A 19,513-nucleotide genomic window follows, 5' to 3' on the forward strand; every position below is an offset into this window, starting at 1 on the left:
CAGAACAGATGGTAAATGTACCAGTTGTATCATAGCACCATCAGTGTGTATCAGCCCCGCATAGTGGATGGATAAAGCCTGGCAAATACCAGGTCCCTGCCCCAATGCATGTACAGCATGAAAGCACGCGCAGGTTGAGTACAGTACAATTCAATACAAAACACAGACAGGAGGCCCAATTACAGATTCAAGGATTTCAAGGCCAGGAGGGACCATGATCTTCATCTAGTCCGGCCGTTCTTAAACTGTAGGTCAGGACCCCAAACTGTAGGTCTCAATCCCATTTTAATGGGGTTGCCAGGGCTGGCTTAGATTTGCTGGGGCCCGGAGCTGAAGCCAAAGCCCAAGCCCCATCACCCGAAGCTGAAGCCTGAGAGCTTCAGCCCTGGGCGGCAGGGCTCAGGTTACATGCCCTCTACCTGGGACTGAAGCCCTTGGGCTTCAACTTTGGCCCCCCTGCCCAGGTGGTGGGGCTTGGGCTTTGGCAGGGCTTAGGCGGGCTCAGGCTTCAGTCTCCCCTCCTGGGGGCAGGTAGTAATTGTTGTTGTTAGAAGGGGGTTGTGATGCAATGAAGTTTGAGAACCCCTGATGGAGTCTGACCTCCTGCATAACACAGGCGAGAGGATTTCACCCTGAGATTCCTGCAGTGGAGGGAATTATTCTTCCCGGCTATGTAGGTGAATATTATCAAGCCCTGTAACTTGTGGCTGAACCAGATCATTATGCAGCAGCTGCACACAAACAACTCCTGTTAACTCTCCTCGGAGCAGCTCATGTGAAGTGGCTTTGTGATCAGACCCAGAACAGTTCAGAGTGTTTGTTTCAGGTCCCTCAAAGTCATGCCACTCCACTGGAACGTCCACCCCATGTAGCTTGCGGTGACTGCACAGCCACACTGAAGTCTCCCTGGAGCAAAGAGTGGGCCTGTGGGGAGGAAAATGGGTGGGAGGATGAATTTGCCTTGTGGAGCCTAAAAAGGGCAGGGAAGGGCAAAAACCAGCACATTCCAGAAACTATTGGATATGTAAGTATTCCCTTTGTGCCCCGTCACTGCTCTGCCCCATCCTACTCCCCTCCCCCAGCCCCACACATACACCGCAGTCTTGTTTGCTCTCAGCACAGCAACAAGTTGATGAAGGGGCACTGCTGAGAAAGGGGCCCTGGTACTGCTGAGAACTGGTGGGTGGAGAGACTGGATAGAGAGAAGAATTGTTTAAGGTGGCTGCACCAGGTATAACTAGGGAACAACTGGATGAAAATGAGCAAAGGGTAAATATGGCATAAAAATACCCTGCATGATGAGAAAGAATGGGCCGTGGAATCGTCTCCTAAGGTAACCCGGCTTCTGCCAACTGCTAGAATGGTTTAAAACTAGATTGGACAAAGCCCTGGAGAGCAGAGTATAGAGAACAACTGCATCAGCCCGAGGTATGCCTGCACGGTGAACAAGATGGGACACACTGCACTGTACCAGTCTTTTATCTCTCTCATTCTTTTGATTCTATGCCACGCTGCATAACAACGCATGATAATTAGTCACCTCTCTCCCAGGGGTGTTGTGAAAATTAATTAGTTGCTGTCTGCACAGTGCTTTGAAGATGAGAAGTGCTATCTGCTGTAAGAGCTATGGGCTGAGTTGAACACTGTTCTGGTTTGGGCTTTGCCTGCCAACTTTTGACAGCTATAAATAAGGAGATTGGAGGAGAAAAATAAATACAGACGTTTTAACTCACTTGAAACACACCGGAGCAGGGGAGCTTCTAGGGAGGGGCAGAGTGGAGAAATGATCAATGTTGACAGAAAAAAATAGGGACAGTGCCTCCAGTTTATGTATTTTAAATGTTCATGATTGTCCATTTGCATTGCTGTTTTTGCAGGAAAGGTGCATGCAGAGACACTGGTGCTTTATAGATCAAGGAGATCAAAGATGGGTGAGCACCAGGTACCTGGATCCAGGTTTACGACTTCCCACTTGCACCTCTCTCTATATAAATGGACCAAACCCAAACAGCCCAACTGTGAAGGAAGTTTGGCTTTAGAACTGGATTCCAGCCCTGCCTGTTGCAGCCCACTCACTACAAAGACAGGACGTTTGGGTTCAGAGGTTTGGGGGGTGATGCCCATCTCTATGTAAAACTGCCCCGGCGATAAAAATATGCAGAGCACAGACAGCCCTGCTGCCATGGTGTGTTAGGAAAGGAGATGGACTTTAATAGCAGAGTTTGCTTTGGTCTTCATCTCTGTGTTTGTCCTCTCACTACCTTCCCTTCAGCTCCTCTTCCTGTGCTGTCGGGAGCCCCCGAGAGCTCTTTCAGCAGGGGAACACAGCTGCACCTGTGCTCAGGGGGAACAGCAGCCTGTGGGTATGTAAAATAAGGTCTCTCTCTCTTTCACACACTGCTGCCTTCGCTGAGCCGTGAAAGGATGTGTGAAGGACACAAGGGGAGGGCAGTGGCTTTCACAGCTGTCAATTACTATCATACCATTACAATGAGTGATGTTCTGTACAGGAAGGAGCCCCTTCTTTAAGCCCTCCAGTTACACAGAACTGAAGAACAGAATAGTACCTACAGCTCCTCCTTCCTCCAGAAGGACTCCAGTGGATTTTAGGGACTCTAATAGGGGAGGCAATAGGGCGTAGTAGCTGGTACTGCACTAGGAGTCAGTAAGTCTGTGTTCTATTCCCACTGGCACTGGAACACTTTTAATAGTGGGGGTGCTGAAAGCCAGCCCCCTTACCCCTGACCCCACATGTGGGGCTGGGAGTGGAGCCTCACATAAACTCTTTTTTTTGTTGACAGACCCCTTTTCAAATGCAATGTTAATCACAGAACCCCCCACACCCCCCCGGAGAAACGGATGAACAAAAGTATGTGTGTACGTCATATAAATATGCCCGGGAGGAGCGGGATGCACAGAGCCTGCAGAGCGCAGGAGGCTGCCCAGCCCCCACTCAGCACTCGACAGCACGGAGCCAGGACATGGCTGCCCAGCAGGGCAGGGAGGTGCTGTGGTAGCCGAACCCCGAGAGGAACATATGAGCACCCGGAGGAACATGGGGACCAGTTTGGAGCAGAGGGACCTTCTGCGCCTGCCTGGCTCCATGATGGGGCTCCCTCTACTGCTGGGGGCTGCTTCTTTCCAGAGCTGTGAGTGCTGTGGGACTCGCTGGGCTGGGAGCTCCCCAGTTGGGGGCTGGGGAGGGTTCAGGAGCCTGTGCCCCAGGAGGCAGTGACATGTGGTCCAAGAACTTACCGACTCTCCCCTTCCCTGAAGCCTCTGTGGCCTGGACCTAGCGCCAAGCTGACGGCCCAGGCAGGGGCATCGCTGGCAGCTACCAGGGCTCGGAGTCTGCCTGGGGGCCGAGAGGTCCAGAGGTTTCAATGCAGACGTGCAGTGACATTTTTTAGAAATACATTTTGGTAATATTTCACAGTGCAGCGCAGTCTCTGCTGCTTGCAAACCTGCCTTCTTGCTAGCAACTGCTGGATAATAGAAACTATTGGTTCGTAACTGAGGGGTTGCTAGTAAGCAAAATCTGCTGCATGCACATACTAGCTGGGCCTGCAATGTCTGTACTCTACATGCTGCCATAAGCATAGATGTACTCTCAGGAAGAGGTTTCAATTTCATTGCATCAGTAAATCCCGACAAAAAGAGTTTTCTCCAAATTTTTCCAGCCAACTCTACTTTGCACTTCTAGCCCACTCTTCATGTGAGGGGCTCAAAGCCCTCTACAGATGTTCATTCATTCTCTTAACACTCTGGTAATTCACAGACACGTGACCCCTGTTTTACAGATGGGGAAAATGAGGCATGGAGAGTTTAAGAGACATGCCCTAGGCCACGCAGGAAGTCAACAGCCAAGTCAGAAAAAGACCCCAGCCCTCCCACTTCCAGAGCCGTGCTACACTAGCCATTGCTTTTTCTTGCATAGGACTCATCCTCCCACCAACGGACAGCTAGGTGCAGGCTGTAAAGTGGCAGCTGTTCAACAGCTTAGGCTAGGAAGTGAATAGTGCACGCAGTGGAAACTGCAGGGGGAATTAGCCAACAGACCATAAACAGCACAGCTGGAATTTGGCTGGGACTAAGCCCCCTTTTTGTACAAAATCAAAATTGAATAGAGAAACCAGACAAAAGGAAAACAAGCATTTTTCTTTTCTCTAATCAGCACTGGGACCTTTGTTTTGTGTGTCTTCTGGCAGTGGAGACGTGCAGCCATTCAGTGCCCTCTAACACCAGACAGTACCATCGGTTCAGCACCGACTCAACAGAAAGTGCACCGCCCACCATCTCACTAGCGTCGCCACTGATTGCAACACTCAGGAGAGCAGCGACCAAAGCTTCACTCACAAACGTCACAACAACATCCCTCAGCTCGTGTAGCCCCTGCACTGATTTTACCTAGCAAGCACCCCCTCGCTACACTACTTGGGGAGTTAGATTATTTGGTAACTACCCTTAGTAGGCTTCAAAAAGATAAATATTGGCGATATTCTTTAACAGGAATCTGAACTCACACACTGTTCCCCAACCCCACACCAAATTGCAAAGGGTCCATATTTAACTCCCCACATCTGAACCCATCTCTATGATTCTGGTTCCAGGTCAATTCGAAACCCAGGAAGGGCCTATTTTCTGGGTCTGGTTTAGAACGGCTTATACCAGTGGCGCTCATACAGTTTTGACTGGCATAACCACCCATATAAGCACTCGTATATTGATATAACTGTGTCTACACTAGGAGGGGTTTGATGGCATAACTAAGTTGGTTTAAAAAAAAAACTCACACCCCAACCAACAAAGCTATACTGGCAGAACTTTTGAGTGTAGATCAAGCCTTAGATGTTAGTAGATTCATCCTCACAGCATCTGAGGGAGGTAGGGAACGGAGGCACAGAGAAGTGAAGGGCAAGATGGTGGAACATTGCACAAACAATTGATTTTCACTAGATTTCTACAATTTTGGCCAAATCTCTCATGAGAGTTCAACATGGTGGAGCCTAAATGTAGTCCTAGTTCAGCCTCCAACCCTTCCATAAGCCTCATCCAGATGTGAATGCCACCTCCATAACCCACCTCTAGTAAGCATTAAACCTGTGCTTTGAGTCTGGATCAAGATATTTTTGGCTGTCTGGCCCTGCTCCATGACAGGCCTTGCTGTCTCCCATCTAAATCAACAGCCAGCCGTTCCCAGAGGTCTTTACATAGTTGTGGTTGTCGCTTTAGATGAGTCCCAAGAACTTCTATTTGTAAAATGTAATGGACCTGAGAGACAGTGTCACACTCTCAGGCATGCTCCAGTTATCTTACAGAAAGATCAGTTGATCAGGGCCATAGGTAAAAGGAGAACATTCTTTCTAACCCTCAGAGAAATATTTGCCACAGGAAGGGGGGAAAGAACAGTTGCTCTTGAAGGAGTAGAGATTCAACAACCTGTAAAAAGTCTCAGAGGAGAGGAGGACAAATGGGTTTCAACATTTTCTCTCTCCAAGGGCTGTGGTGAGGGAGGGCATACTGTACTAAAAACACATTGGGGTACACAGATTTGAGTCTGAGGGTAAAAAGGCAAGAATTGGTAACAGTCGTACAAGCGGGTGATAGCGAATAGCATAGTGAGGACTTTCATCCCAGAGAAAAATTTTAGACTATTATTAAGGGTACGATTCTCTCACAGAGGTCACGGATTCCGTGACTTTCTGGGACCTCCATGACTTCCGCAGCAGCCACAGCAGGGGCCCCCTAGGGGCCAGAGAAGTGGCCCCAACGGCCCCACCCAGCAACACTCCCACTTAGTCCCCGCCCCGGGTATTTTTAGTAAAAGACAGGAACAGGTCCTGGGGAATAAACAAAAATTCATAGAAGTCCATGACCTGTTCCTGACTTTTACTAAAAATACCAGTGACAGAATCTTAACCTTAACTATCATAAAACACTTTCATAGTTTAAAAGATCTCACTGAGAGGAAGAGAATTCCCAGGAAAGTAAGGATATTACATAAGTGATAAGTGCAAAGTCATGCTTGTTGGGAAAAATAATCCCAACTATACATACAAAATGATGGGATCTAAATAAGATGCCAGCAATCAAGGAAGATCTTGTAGTCATCATGGATAGTTCTCTGAAAACATTTACTCAATGCGCAGCACTCAAAAAAGTTAAAAAGTTAGGAACCATTAGGAAAGGGATAGATAAGACAGAAAATATCATAATGCCACTATATAAATTCATGGTACACCCACACTTTGAATAGCAGTTCTGGTCACCTCATCACAAAACAGGGTATTTTAGAATTGGAAAAGGTACAGAAAGGGGCAACAAAAAAACTATTAGGGGTATGGAACAGGTTAAAGACTGGGACTGCTCATCTTTTTAAAAAAATAGATGACTAAGGGGGAATAGGATAGAAATCTAAAAAAATCATGTTTGGTGTGGAAAAAGTGTTATTTATCCCTTCAGATAACACAAGAACCAGGGGTCTCCCAATGAAATTAATAGGCAGTAGCTTTAAAACAAATAAAAGGAAGTACTTCACACAATGCAGAGTCAACCTGTGGAACTCGCTGTCATGGGATGTAATGAAGGCCAAAAGTATAACTGGGTTCAGAAAAGAATTAGGTAAGTTCATGGAAGATAGGTCCATCAATAGCTCTCAGCCAGGATGGTCAGGACACAACCTCGTGCTTCAGGTGTCCCTAAGTCAGTGGTCTCCAAACTGGGGTGCGCAAGATGATCCCAGAGGGTGCGCGGCAGCAGGAGCACCAGCGGACAGCACTCTGCCATGTTTTTTTCTTTGGACGTGCAGAGCTGCCGCCACAGCTGGTGTTCCCCTCCGGTGGCCCGCCTGCGGCCGGTCTTCTGGTCCTGTTCCGTTGGTTGCACGCCTGCAGCAGGTCTTCCGCTTTTCATCCTGGGGGTGCACAAGCCAAACAGTTTGGAGACCACTGCCCTAAGCGTCCAACTTCCAAAAGTGGAGATTGGACAACAGGGGCTGAATCACTTGAAATTGCCCTATTCTATTCATTCCTTCTGAAGCATTGGGCACTGGCTGCTGTCAGAGACAGGATACTGAGGTAGCTTGACCACTGGTCTGACTCAGTACAGCCAGTCTTATGTTCTTAAACGACTCATCTGGTTTCTACTGTCTGAGTCACTTAAAAGTAGACTGGACAACTGTCAGGAGAATATAGTATAAGGAACCGCCCTGCATTGCCTAGTCAAGGGAACAAAAGAACCTAACTGGACTTCTTCCATTTCAACTACCCACCCACAGGAGTTTGCACCTGTGCTTCAAGATCACACTGAAACTTCTGGCTCCTCCAAACTGTGTGCTTGTTTATTTCACGAGACCTAAAGGGAAAGCAGGGCTGAGACAGCATACTCAAAATATACAGGAGGAAATATAACCTCATTTCCTTTTTGGCACCACAATAATGCCAATAGGGACAAGGCCTTGGCTACTGCAATCATGATCCACAAAGCTAGCTGAAAATAGTTCACATTGATTGAGCTGTTGTGGGCTTTGAATTCTTGCTGAATGGGCATGAAAATCCACACCACGCTTTCCTCCTATGAGTTGCAGCCATTGCTTTTGGACATAGCAACACAGCTTAACATTTTAGCTCTTTTGTTCGAGCTGACTGCTGTAGACAACTCCATCTCCCTCCCCACTGTCACGGTGGATGTAGATGGGATTTGTGCACCCTCTGGGTGTTTGCTCAGGCTCTGCACTTCCCTAAATCCTTTCTGTGATGACTGCCAACACGCAGCACCGCTTAATCCTGCATTGCCACTGTTACTTTTTCCTGCAAGCTAAGGGGAGAGCACAGCACTTAGGGCTGGGACTCTGAAGTCATTAGTTCAGTGTAAGTGATCACCCCCCACCCCAGTTTAACTTAAGGGACTTCTTTAAAGAGGTTTTTTTTAATTACAGAAAAATAATGTATTTCCTATTCAGTATGGAAGAGTCTAAACCAGGTGTTCAGGAAGGCTGTTTGGCCCAGTTTATTAGGGGGTTTATTCCAGTGAAGAGGTCTTAGCACCATCTTGTGGATTGAAGTGGTAAATTGCAACACATCTCAAGTTAATACAACAGAAGCTAAACATGCTGGTAAGTACTCCTGCACCCAGTTTACACTGTTGCTAGCATCAGTGTAGCTACACCACTGATGAAAAATACCTACTGTTTTCCCAACGCACCCACACTATGTATCAGTGAATGTTACCATAGAATAGAGAAGGTCTGGACTAGTTTTTATATTACACATTTTATTAACTTAATATTCCAGCACATCGTATCAGATTCATGGTGTATTCCCAGTATAATTACTGCTATTTGTGTCTTGACAAAGAGTCTGACTTTGGGGTTTATATGCACAGTGCAAGTTTACAGGCATATCCAATCTGTAAGAAAAACGTTATGCAGCATATTTATAGCCAGGTTAGCCACATTAAACTTTTCCACCTGTGAAGAAAGAGCAAAGAGCCAAGGAAGCTGGAGGAAGGCAGATTAAGGGCCTGATTTTCAGCAGCACTCAGTAATTCTGAAAGTTAGGCCCTTTGAAATCAAACTCTGTTAGAGAGGAACCATATTATGGATCTTTACTTTTAGAACTAATAATAAAACTCATTGAAAAGTGACTTCTGCACTTTTCTGTGTAATAGACACGTTCACCACTGCACTGAGCAAATCCATGCCCCCATTCACACGCCTGGACTATCAACACTCCCCCACCTCCTCTGATGCTCTAGTGTTCTCTCTGTCCTACGGAAACTTTTTGACTTGCAGTGGCATGCCATTGAATGTGACTGTCAGACACGTTAGTCAGGTGGGGAGTTTACCTGCCAGGCAGTTTGCTGGGGCTGTATAACAAAAGATGACCATTCTTTCAAAAAGAAAAAAAAGCCAAATTGCTGGGCCGTCTTCTTTAAGCCCCCCCTCCCCGCTTAGATATTTGGGGATTAGAAAGGCTGGGCCAATCTTTCTTTGCATATCCCCCAACTGCTGTATGTATGGTGGCTGCTAAACTGGCTTCCTTCCTTCAAGGGGCTTTTTGGGTAAGTGTCCTATTTCAATCTGAATATTGCAAAACTCTTCCTAATGCTTTCCTGTTTTCTCCCTGGTGAAATAGTCCATTGGTACTAGGTAGAGAGCAGGCAGCAGCTCTCCATGACTGCTGTGCCTCTGAAGTACACCTACGTGCCACGATACACATAGACCTAAGGACAGTGGCATTCTCCCACTTCCCATACTGCTCTCAGAAGGCTACAGAGCTCTTGGTCACTAACAAACTGGGCTCATTCAAACTGGGACCTAGGAGCGAAAGGAGATTCACTAGTACGGCTCCAGCGACCACCCACCAAAAAAGGAACCAAGCCTTTCCTGTAAAGGTAACAAAAGCAAGCAGCAGCATGAGATGAGCTGGCTTCATTACAAATCAACAGAAAAAGCGTCCCAACAAGATTCCCATTTCAGTCTATTTCTGCAGCTTGAAACAGCATCAAAGGGTGTGGACAGGAAGAATGGCAATGGATTTACATCAAGGTTACTCATCAATGGAGCTTTTCATCAAAGAACTGAAGAAGAGAGCAGAAACCCCTGGCACGTGACCAGCGCAGATCTGCAACATCCGGAGCAGCCGCTGAGCTGTTGCAACTCGGATTCCTTCAGACTGGAAGCAGACGGAGGGAAAAACCCAAAAAGTTATTTAAAACGAAAGGGACGGAAAAGAAAATCTAGCTGGTGCTCATGCGCAGGCACGAACCAAAGTTAAGTGGGACCCAGAGCAACCAGACATGGAGGTTCCCAAACCTACTTGTCTAGGGCCAGTCACAAAGGTTGAAAGCCTCTTTGAAGAAGTAGTCTTCCCCCAGTCCTTCAAACAGCAACAGCTAATAAACCCCCCCAAAATACACGTCAAACTGCAGGGATGAAGTATGTGCCCCTCTAGGAGTTGCTGTGCCTTACTCTGTAGAGCTTGGGAAACAGGAAGTGTTTTGGATATGCAGGCTGGAGGGCAATTGTGTAACAGATGGGGATGGTAGCTCATGTTTCACAGCAAGGGGACAGAATGTTTCAGGGAACTGGTGTATTGGGGCTGCATGTCTCAGAGGGGAAAGTCCATGTGGCAAAGTAGTCAGTTAGTTACTATCAACCTTGTAGCTATCAAGATGTGGGCTTCTGATCACCCTGATCACTTTGCTTATCCCTTTACATAAGAATGGCCATACTGGGTCTGATCAATGGTCCATCTAGCCCTGTATCCTGTCTTCTGACAGCAGCCAATGCCAGGTGCTTCACAGGGAATGAACAGAACAGCGCAATTATCAGTGACCCATCCCCTATCGTCCACTCCCAGCTTCTGTAAGTAAAAGGCTAGAGACAACTCAGACCATGGGGCTGCATCCCTGACCATCTTGGCTAATAACAATTGATGGACCTATCCTCCATGAACTTATTTAGTTCTTTTTTGAGCCCCGTTATAAATTTTGGCCCTGCACATCATCCCCTGGCAACGATTTCCACAGGCTGACTGTGTGGTGTGTGAATAAGTACTTCCTTTTGTTTGCTTTAAACCTGCTGCCTATTAATTTCATTGGGTGACCACTGGTTCTTGTGTTATGTGGAGGAGTAACCACCACTTCCCTATTCACTTTCCTCCAATCCTTCGTTGGTTTAGCTGATCAACTCTATAGGGCAGGGATTGTGTTTTCCTGTGCTATTATAATCTAAATAAATAGAGATTTAAATAAAAGCAAGAATAAGTTTCTAGAAGCGCATTGACTCCACTGTCTACATTTCGAGTGGCTGTGAGAATTTGGTCTTTGCAATCAAAATATACAAGCAGTCTACACTGCTTTTAGATTTAACCACACACCTCATCATGATTTATTGCTGACATACCAGATATTGTTAGTGAGTAGGAGGATTTGCTGACCCCCCATCTCCTGCACCCCACCCCCACACCACCCGCCCCCCTCCTCCCCCAGTCACAAAATTAAGCATCCTTACATCCAGCTCACAGAATAGGACAGGGCTGCAGTAGAGGTTTCCCAGTTTCCGGACAGCATTCATTTCTACGCTGCAGTGATTCATCCTACCAACTTCACCAGAGAGAAAACAGGAAGGCATTAGGGAGAGTTTTGCAACATTCCAGTGGAGAAGAGCACTGAGGAATGTCCACAAATGATCCAAATCTAGCATACAGCATAGTCCTCATAATAGCAAGGCTCATTCAGGCAGTAATGAGCAGGTCAAACAGAATGGCATGGAGACTACCATTAAGAAAAGTCCACGGGAAGACACTTTGCAGTTCCATACAAATCAATCTTGCAATTGATATCCATGGGGGCAAGGGCAGAAAAGAGATGTCTGATTGGAGGAACTGAAGGGAAGGACCGAGTGAGGAAAGAAACATGTTCTGAGCTGGGAAAAGAGATGAGATTCACCAACATTTAAAGAAAAGCTTCTGTGACAAGCTGTTGGCTTGTTTTGTTTAAGGTGAAGCCATTCCAGGGGTTTTAAGGAGTGGAATAAGAAGTGATGAAACACTGGAAGGAGGAGGAGAAAGAAAAAGGTGGGTACTTGGCCATACATACCTCCTGTGATGAGGAAGCACACTTTCCCGAGGAAGAAGTTGGCATCTATGTGTGATAGTGAAGCTTCAACATTCCTAAGACTGATGGAAAGGGAAAGAAAAAGCACATCATATAATCCAGTTAAACCAGAGGTTAGGCTAGTGCTAGTACCATCAGCAGCATACCAGGAAGCCAGAGCAGCACAAAAGGAAAGACTTTCAAAGGCACAAATGGCAGATGGACATCCACCTCCTACTGAAAGTCAAAAGAACTTGGGTGTAGCTGCCTTTATGTCTTTGAAAGTCTCTCTCCTTTGTGCTTAGATACTAATGATAGGTGCGAGAGAAGCCATGAGATACACAGAAAGGAGAACAAAACTCAAGAGTAAGACGATACTGTTCAAATGAATATCTTGGTGGAGATCTTTAGAGGAACCTAAGGAAGTCAGGTGCCCAGTAGGATTTGGATGTCTAATTCCTTTAGTCTTCACTGAAAATCCCAGTCCTTGCATTTTATAGTGACTCATCTGGATGGCTGTCCAGCGTGACCTGTTACTTTTGAAGATCTGTTTGAGTCCAGAATCAAATGTCACAAATGAAGTGGTTTTGGCAAAACCTCTTACCTTTCCAACCAATGAGGTTTTATCCTCATTATAAAAAATACAAACATGATTGGATTTCTCTTTGTATCAACACTGAGGTGCAGTGGGTACAGCTGAGTGGTGTAAGGGATAAGAGACAAAGATCATGTTAGTGCTGCCGACTGACAGAGCTCCAATCCCACAGAAGGACCTCGTTTAGCAATGCCATCATAAAGGGTACCTGCACGCACCATTGACTCAGGTCTGACTGTTAATTAAGATTGTTTAGGGTAGGCCAGCTATCAGAACACCGCAACACCCACCACCAACTTGTATGTTGTTTCCATTTTACAGATAGTACATTTTCAGATTTCATGCACCTGACTCTGCATAAGAAGATTATTAGCTCGATCGGGAAGAAATTCCACCCTTCTTGGTATGGCAGAGCACTGCACAATTAGCTGTGTTATAGGAAAGCCGGTTTCACATAATTTATTCATTGCCATAGGCAGGATAACTGCTGGAGGAATTATAGATCTGTTCCACTACAGCAAGTCCAGTGTTTGAAAGCCAATGTTGCAGGTGCTGAATCAGTTTACCCCAGGTTAAACTAACAACTAACTCCTTCCTCAAGTTCTCCCCCCGCTGTTCCAGCCCCTTCTGCATTTACCTGTGTTTGCTTTGCATGTTAATCATAAAGGCAATCAGGTTAATCCGGGGCCGGACATGATCTCTCTCAGCAGGTAAAGGGAGGGAGGTTGCCACGTGGCTGAAAGACAAAATAAGTTTGCAGGTTTACCCAAACTGAATGGAGTGGCAAAACAGAATCCATTTCACCAGCCACCTACTTAGCTAGAATGGTTAGCAGGAGCAGATTTAGTCCATGCATTTCAATGGCTATAAGCAGTTGATGAGACTCATTGCTTGATTAAATGGCACTTCTGGTGTCCCCCATAAGCCTATTCACAGTCAGTAACAGCCATAATTGACATTTGGTAGCATAAACTTTGTTCCCTTCAAGCTGCTTAATGAGGCCCTCTTGTATGACAATAGTTTTCTCCAAGGATTTGTACTTCACTCTTCCCTATAAAAGCCTTAGCAAGGTATCAGGAGTGTGTGCTGTTAGAGGTCCATCTTTCAGATGAGATGTAGAACAGAGGTTCCAACACCTCGCAGTCATTAGTGACAGCAGGGTTGTTCTTTGTTTCTCCTTTTTTTAATTGTCAGAAGAAGGGTGTTAGCCCTGGTCTCCTTGATCAGCTTCAAATCTAGGAGCTGTCATGGTCTTGTACCAGATATGGACTGGCTACAGAGTTTACTTCTGAGCAAACTACACACCAGAAGTGTTCATCATAAGATCCTTTAATGCTCTGCCAGCTATGGCTTTGGTTAGTTTAATAAGATATTTTACACATAGCACACCTAGTAGCTGAACAGTATAATACAGTTTGTCTTTCCATTACAATAATTACATTTTAGTGGCCTAAAATTTCTCATGTAACTACAGCTGAATGCAGCACTGTACTTCCTTCGCAACACTGAATGTGTGTAGGATAATGTCAGTAAATAGTGCTTTGCATTCTACATCAGAGTCTACTTCAGTAGCATTTGACTATCTTGTAAAGCAGTTGTTCTCAAACTTTTGTACTGGTGACCCCTTTTACATAGAAAGCCTCTGAGTGTGACCCCTCCTTATAAATTAAAAGCACTTTTTATATATTTAACACCATTATAAATGCTGGAGGCAAAGCAGGGTTTGGGGTGGAGGCTGACAGCTCACGACCCCCCGATGTAAAAACCTTGTGACCCCCTGAGAGGTCCCGACCCCCAGTTTGAGAACCCCTGCTGTAAAGTACCTTGAGGTTCTGTAAGTTAGGAGATACAGTATTTTTTTATCTATGTATCATGAAGAGAGGGTAGCATCCTCCCAGTTAAAACGTCTAACCAGCTCTCTATGATATGTCTAATGATAGCCACCCCTGCAATGCTCAAAAAAAAAAAAAAAAAAAAAAGTGATCTTTTTGGCTTCCAACCGAGTGCGTTTTATGTGTTGCTAAGGGAGAATCTTTTTGGCCAGATTTTGAAAAAAATTGTAAGTCATTTCTGAGATATGAGAGTTTAAAAATTAGGGGTGAAAACTATATCTGGAAAATACTTTTGTTTGTAACACCATTTTTGACAAAAATGATCTGGCCTATAAACTTCAGGTGACATTTATGGAAAAGTTCAGAAACAGATATAGTGCCTTTTATGATGTTTAAGACGTGGAGCTGCACATTTTGGAAGGTCTCCATGGCTGAATTACAATCAGAAAGGTTTGGAGGTCTCCAGAACAGTTGATAATATCTGGCAAATCTTTTATCTTTGTAACACTTACAGGTATTTGCTAGGTGACGCATAGGTATAAAGTTAAGGCAGTAATGCAGTGGTCTTACAGGTCTTGATGCTTGTAGGCCAATAGTTAGCTAAATTATTTAGGGCATAAGGCCCAAAAAACTTTAAGCTTAAGTAGCTAATAAAGACCAACCCTAGATCATAAGATATCACAAGACAGAATGTGGTAATGACTAAACAGCTGACCGGTAACCACAAGATACTAGTTTATGTCAGCTTGAGATATTTTAAGCTAGAGACATCAGCAGATGTCTGACCAGAAGAATGCCATGTAACCTGGTTGTATCCTGGCCTGCGTGCTTGGGGAGATGCCAGGGTGATGACCATTGATAATGGTGGTAATAGTGAGGGGAAAGATGATATCTAAACACTTCAGGTTGGTCTGCAAGGGATGCTCCACTTATTCTGTATTATATCTACCTACCTTGCTTGGTTGGAGTGTTTGTGATTTTGAGGACTGTGTTAATAAAATTATACAAATACACGTTTTCCCTAAGTGTGAGCGCTGTCATTGCTGTGCACATTGGAGCTCCCAGCTGAACAGTAATTCTGATAATACTTGGCCTAACCTTGGGTCAAGAACCTACCAAATTCCAGAGTGCTAACTGCAGAAACTAAATCAGTAATGTAATTCACCTACAATCAATAGATCAGGCAACACACTTGCCAATGGATTTGAATGGTCCAAACAATGTTATGGATTTTGGAAGTTTCTCAGGAGTTCTGGTGGACAATTATACTGCTCTAGAATCACTAGTGCTGCAGCAGCGAGAGAAATATACCCTCCTCCCAAAGATCCGAGTTAATGCATTTCCTCTTGTGGATATAATTGCCAAAGTCATTACATTAGCAACGAAGAGAATTCCCAGACAGAAGTTATCACATAAGCTGGAGTTAAAATTTCAAATGCAAATCAATAACATGAGGAATAACATATGCATAAAAGGGTGGGTGTAGGACAAGAGTCACAGCTAGTGGACATTTTACAAGGAAACCTGAAATCTAATCAGTTTAAAATAGTGTCAGACACTACACCTGCCTGATTCCCCCTACTGATTTCAGAGTTTCCATTTTTGGACAGAAGACCCATACATAGACAAAAATTATATTTAGATGCTTATACTGCACCCAGCACTGATCTCCAAGCACCTGGGCTACATATGGGCTATCAGGGAGGGCAGACAGACTCGTGCTAGCATACTAAAAACAGCAGTATGGCTGTCATGGCACAGATTGTGGCTCGGGCTAGGCACCCAAGCTCAGACCCAGCTGACTGTTGCCACACTGCTATTTTTAGTGTGTTAGCTTGAGCAGAGATAGTGCAAGTCTGTCTGCCCACACCAGGAGGCATTCTCCCAGCTGCAGGGTAGACAGTTCCACAGAGAGCTAAGTAATGCACAGTAAACAAATGAAAACAAGTACTCTCCCCCTTTAATCAGGTGTGGACTGCTATTTCCTGAAGAAAATGCAACTTGTCTCTTATACATACACCTAAATCATACTGAGAAATTGTAACTTGCAGTTGCACAACTACATCTATGCAACATTGTGCTCTGGGGGTTCAGAAAAGCAAATTCTATCCTTGAAGTGAATGCCCTTGGAGTCCACTTGATTCATTGCTACCACCATGGAGATTGCACCTGTGAGTGAGTTTCCGGTCTCCATTTGATAAGTGTAGATGCAGCCCTACCGAATCACTATCCATTTCCTGCAGCACCTCAGTTTTAACTTAATCTGCCATACCCAATACTACTGCCACAAGCCTATCTGACCAGATCTGAACTTGAGGCAGAGTCTACAAGGAGAAAAAAAAAAAAAAAAAAGACACAAATAAAGCTTGGCAAAGAATAATTTCAGAATTGAATTGGGAAGATTTTTGTTCCACCCTTTCCCGTCACTTACATATTTATCTTGAAGTTTTTTTTCTCCTTAAGAATTGCCTCTGCGAGCTGCTGCTGCCGCCTTTCATCCGTGCCCACCAACTGCTCAGGAAGGGAAAATTACTTGTAAGAGATGCAACCAGAAAATGGAGGTAAGTCACTAGCTAATGCCCTTCAACTTGAGAGGTCCCAGGGCACATTATGAACTACAAGGCTCGCAGAAGACAGTTCACACACAGGCAGCCACCTGTGAGGCAGGATAAGGCAGCTGGTTAACAGCACACAGAACATCTGGGGAGAGAGGTTTCAGCCACCTGGCCCTGGCCCTACCCCTTGGGCCTGTGCCCAGCAGACCCCATGCACGCGTGTCCAGTTGTGCAGGACTCTCAGGCCCCTGGCACTAGGGGAACACCTAGCATGGGTTAAGGAGAACAGAGGCGACCAGGGGGTCAGTGTTGTAACCCAGCAGAGGAGATATCCTCAGTAGTGCCGCATCCCCCACGGTCAGGCTGGGGCTCAGGTAGCATCCACAGGGCACACATGGCCCAGTCATCCAGTGACCCTCCCCAGCAGCCCCTGCCCCCCGTCCAGGTACTGACCAGACACGATCCTGCTGAGCCAGAGGGGAGGGCACGAGACCTGCCCACAGGCGCTCTGAGGGGCGGGACAAACAAGGCTCCCCGCCTATCAGCACAGCCCCTGGGCAGGCAGGGCGACTTATTTGCATATTAAAATCAGAGCACCAATCAGGACGTAGGGCGTGGCCAAAGCCGCCGAAACAGGCGGTTATCTGGAGGGATGCGGCGGTAACGGCGGCGGCTGGTCTTGGGCGCCGCGGGAAGGGGACAGGGCGCGGATTCCTCATGGACCTACCAAGATAGCGGCCGAGTTGAGCGTCGGGAGTTTATCGAAGGGCCTCACTAGCGACATCACCGCAGAGTACCGCGAGGGCTCTGCCGCGCCAGGATTTCAAACCGCCGCCACGTTCTGCGTCATCACCCGTCGGACCGCCCAACGCACGTAGCGTACGCGGAGCGAGATCACTGCGCATGTGCGCCTATACGGGCGGGAGGGAAAAATAGTGTGAGGTTGAGCGGCGTGTGTGTGTGTGTGTGCGCTCGAGAATCACGCCGCATGCTGTGCGCGCGCGCTTCCTGCGTGCGGCGTGAGGGCCCGCGCGCTGCGTGTGTGCGCAGTTCGCTTTCGTTACCCTACTTCGGTCTCCAGACGCGTGACTGTCTGGTGCGCGCGTCACTCCTCCGCCCCCCCGCCCCCCGCTGCTGCGTGCGCAGCGCAGTCTCGCTGAGGGCGAGCCGGAACCGTGTTACTGCGCGTGCGGCTTGTGGCGGGCTGCAAGTGTCTGGGTTCCAGCAGCGCGTTAAGGGCGGGGGCGGTTGGCCCAACAGACCCGCTTTGGGGCCTGCAGGGCTCTTCTGGGCCGCGCCTGTCAGTTCCCTGGCCCAGGGTTTTCAGGGAGGGGCAATAAAAGCTGCTGGCCCCGTCTCACTAGGATTCTCCTCGCTCCTGATGCCAGTAGCCTGGCTCGTTAACCCGGGGTGAGCTGGGGCAGGCTGAGGTCAGGTTCTCACCCCACAGCAGTGGCTCCTGTGCCATGGGGCTGGGCCCAGCTCCCCACTCCAGCCTCTTGGCTTTCGCCACAGCACCAGGTGATGCGTGCGTCTGTGTGCAGGTGAGGCTTTCCCCCACAATGCCCTGCGCCTTTCCTGGTGCCACTGGGTCACCTGCCCCAAGTGGGGCTGTGATGGGCCAAATAAAATGATCTGGCCGGCCAGATGCAGCCCCCATGGCCACCAGTTGCCATCTCTGAATTAATGTGCTATTGGGACACCACTGGCATTTGTCATACATCATGGTGACTCAGTTTGGATGTTCATAATAATAAATAATACTTGGCAGTTCCATTGGTGCTTTCTAGCCACGTGCTACAAAGCACTTTAATAGAGATGTCTGGTGTTTATACAGATATTAACTAATCACAACAACTTTATGACGTAGGGTGGGAGGATGAGTATTAGCTCTATTTTATAGAAGGGGAAACAAACACAGACTTATGCTCTTAGAGGGAAATAAGAATTTAAAAAAATGATTAGGGGTTTAGGCAAGAAGGGGAAGGAGTTACACACCAGTGGCGTGCTGTCTGTGTGTACAAGGCTTGCCTTGCCTGCATGCCTGAGCGGCTGTATGTTGTCCAACTGACAGCACTCAGGATGACTGTCCGGTCCTCATGAAGGATGGCATTTGTGAGGATGTGATGTCACTGCATTTGTAGAACAGAATGGCATCCTCTGCACAGCGGTATGTCGACCCAGATGTGACAGTATATGTGACGTCTGTGACGGTGCCCTCCCATAAGGCTTTATGGAAATATGCTTATGAGTGTGTGTGTGTGTGTGTGTGTGTATATATATATATATATATATATATATATGACATAACTGGAATATGTTTTATGCTACATATGCCGTGTAACATATCTCTGTAAAGGTTAACCAATTTATTTGAGCATGAGCTTTCGTGAGCTACAGCTCACTTCATCGGATGCATCCGATGAAGTGAGCTGTAGCTCACGAAAGCTCATGCTCAGATAAATTGGTTAGTCTCTAAGCTGCCACAAGTACTCCTTTTCTTTTTGCGAATACAGACTAACACGGCTGTTACTCTGAAATCTGTAGAGGTTATGATCTACTGAATCTATTAATCGTATCTGTATGCGTGTATCATTTTTGTATTCGAAGTTATGAATATTGGCTGTATATTTGTCTGATTGTAAGTAGGTTTTAGTGAAGCAGTTGGTCAGTTTCCTGAGAAAAGACTATTCTCAGTAAGTGCCCAATCAAGAAGCCCTTAAGCCAACAATGAACTTGGAGATGCCAGTCCACATCTGAGCTTTCCCAGGAATGTGGCTTGGCTGGTAAGGAACTCAGTCATGCATGGACACGTGACTTGCCCAGGTGACTCCAAAACTCCATTTTATAGCTGGACTTTGCATAGGAGAGAGGAGGGAGTCTCTATCCACAAGAGAGAGTCTATTTAAACCCCTGGGAGACCCCTCCATTGG

At 46.5% G+C, this 19,513-nt stretch overlaps 1 protein-coding gene across 4 annotated transcripts; it reads right to left on the reverse strand.

Moving 5' to 3' along the window:
• Window positions 1–6,426: 6,426 nt before the first annotated feature.
• On the reverse strand, window positions 6,427–17,729 carry CENPM (centromere protein M). Of its 4 annotated transcripts, none has more exons than XM_074950272.1 (6): window positions 17,308–17,729; window positions 16,457–16,539; window positions 12,831–12,929; window positions 11,602–11,681; window positions 11,015–11,106; window positions 6,427–6,913 (listed from the first exon to the last, which is right to left on the reverse strand). In XM_074950272.1, the coding sequence occupies exons 1-6, from the start codon at window positions 17,362–17,364 to the stop codon at window positions 6,704–6,706; spliced, it is 621 nt and encodes a 206-aa protein (XP_074806373.1). In that variant the 5' UTR covers window positions 17,365–17,729; the 3' UTR covers window positions 6,427–6,703. The 4 variants fall into 4 exon arrangements, with proteins under 4 accessions (XP_074806373.1, XP_074806384.1, XP_074806406.1 ...); XM_074950283.1 differs by having other exon boundaries at window positions 6,531–6,913; window positions 16,457–16,536; XM_074950305.1 differs by lacking the exon at window positions 6,427–6,913 and adding an exon at window positions 8,293–9,674 and having other exon boundaries at window positions 16,457–16,536.
• Window positions 17,730–19,513: the final 1,784 nt, after the last annotated feature.

Source organism: Natator depressus, chromosome 1 (genome assembly GCF_965152275.1).
Source record: "Natator depressus isolate rNatDep1 chromosome 1, rNatDep2.hap1, whole genome shotgun sequence".
Taxonomy (NCBI): domain Eukaryota; kingdom Metazoa; phylum Chordata; order Testudines; family Cheloniidae; genus Natator; species Natator depressus.

Excerpts from the sequence above, each read along its gene's own strand:
- CENPM (XM_074950272.1), bottom strand. The coding sequence starts at position 17,364 with ATGTCGCTAGTGAGGCCCTTCGATAAACTCCCGACGCTCAACTCGGCC. Across the intron at positions 12,930-16,456 it reads AAAAACTTCAAGATAAATAT|CCACGTGGCAACCTCCCTCC; the intron begins GTAAGTGACGGG and ends TTTGTCTTTCAG. Across the intron at positions 6,914-11,014 it reads TCCTATTCTGTGAGCTGGAT|GATGAAAAGCGGAAGACCTG; the intron begins GTAAGGATGCTT and ends GTGCACCCCCAG.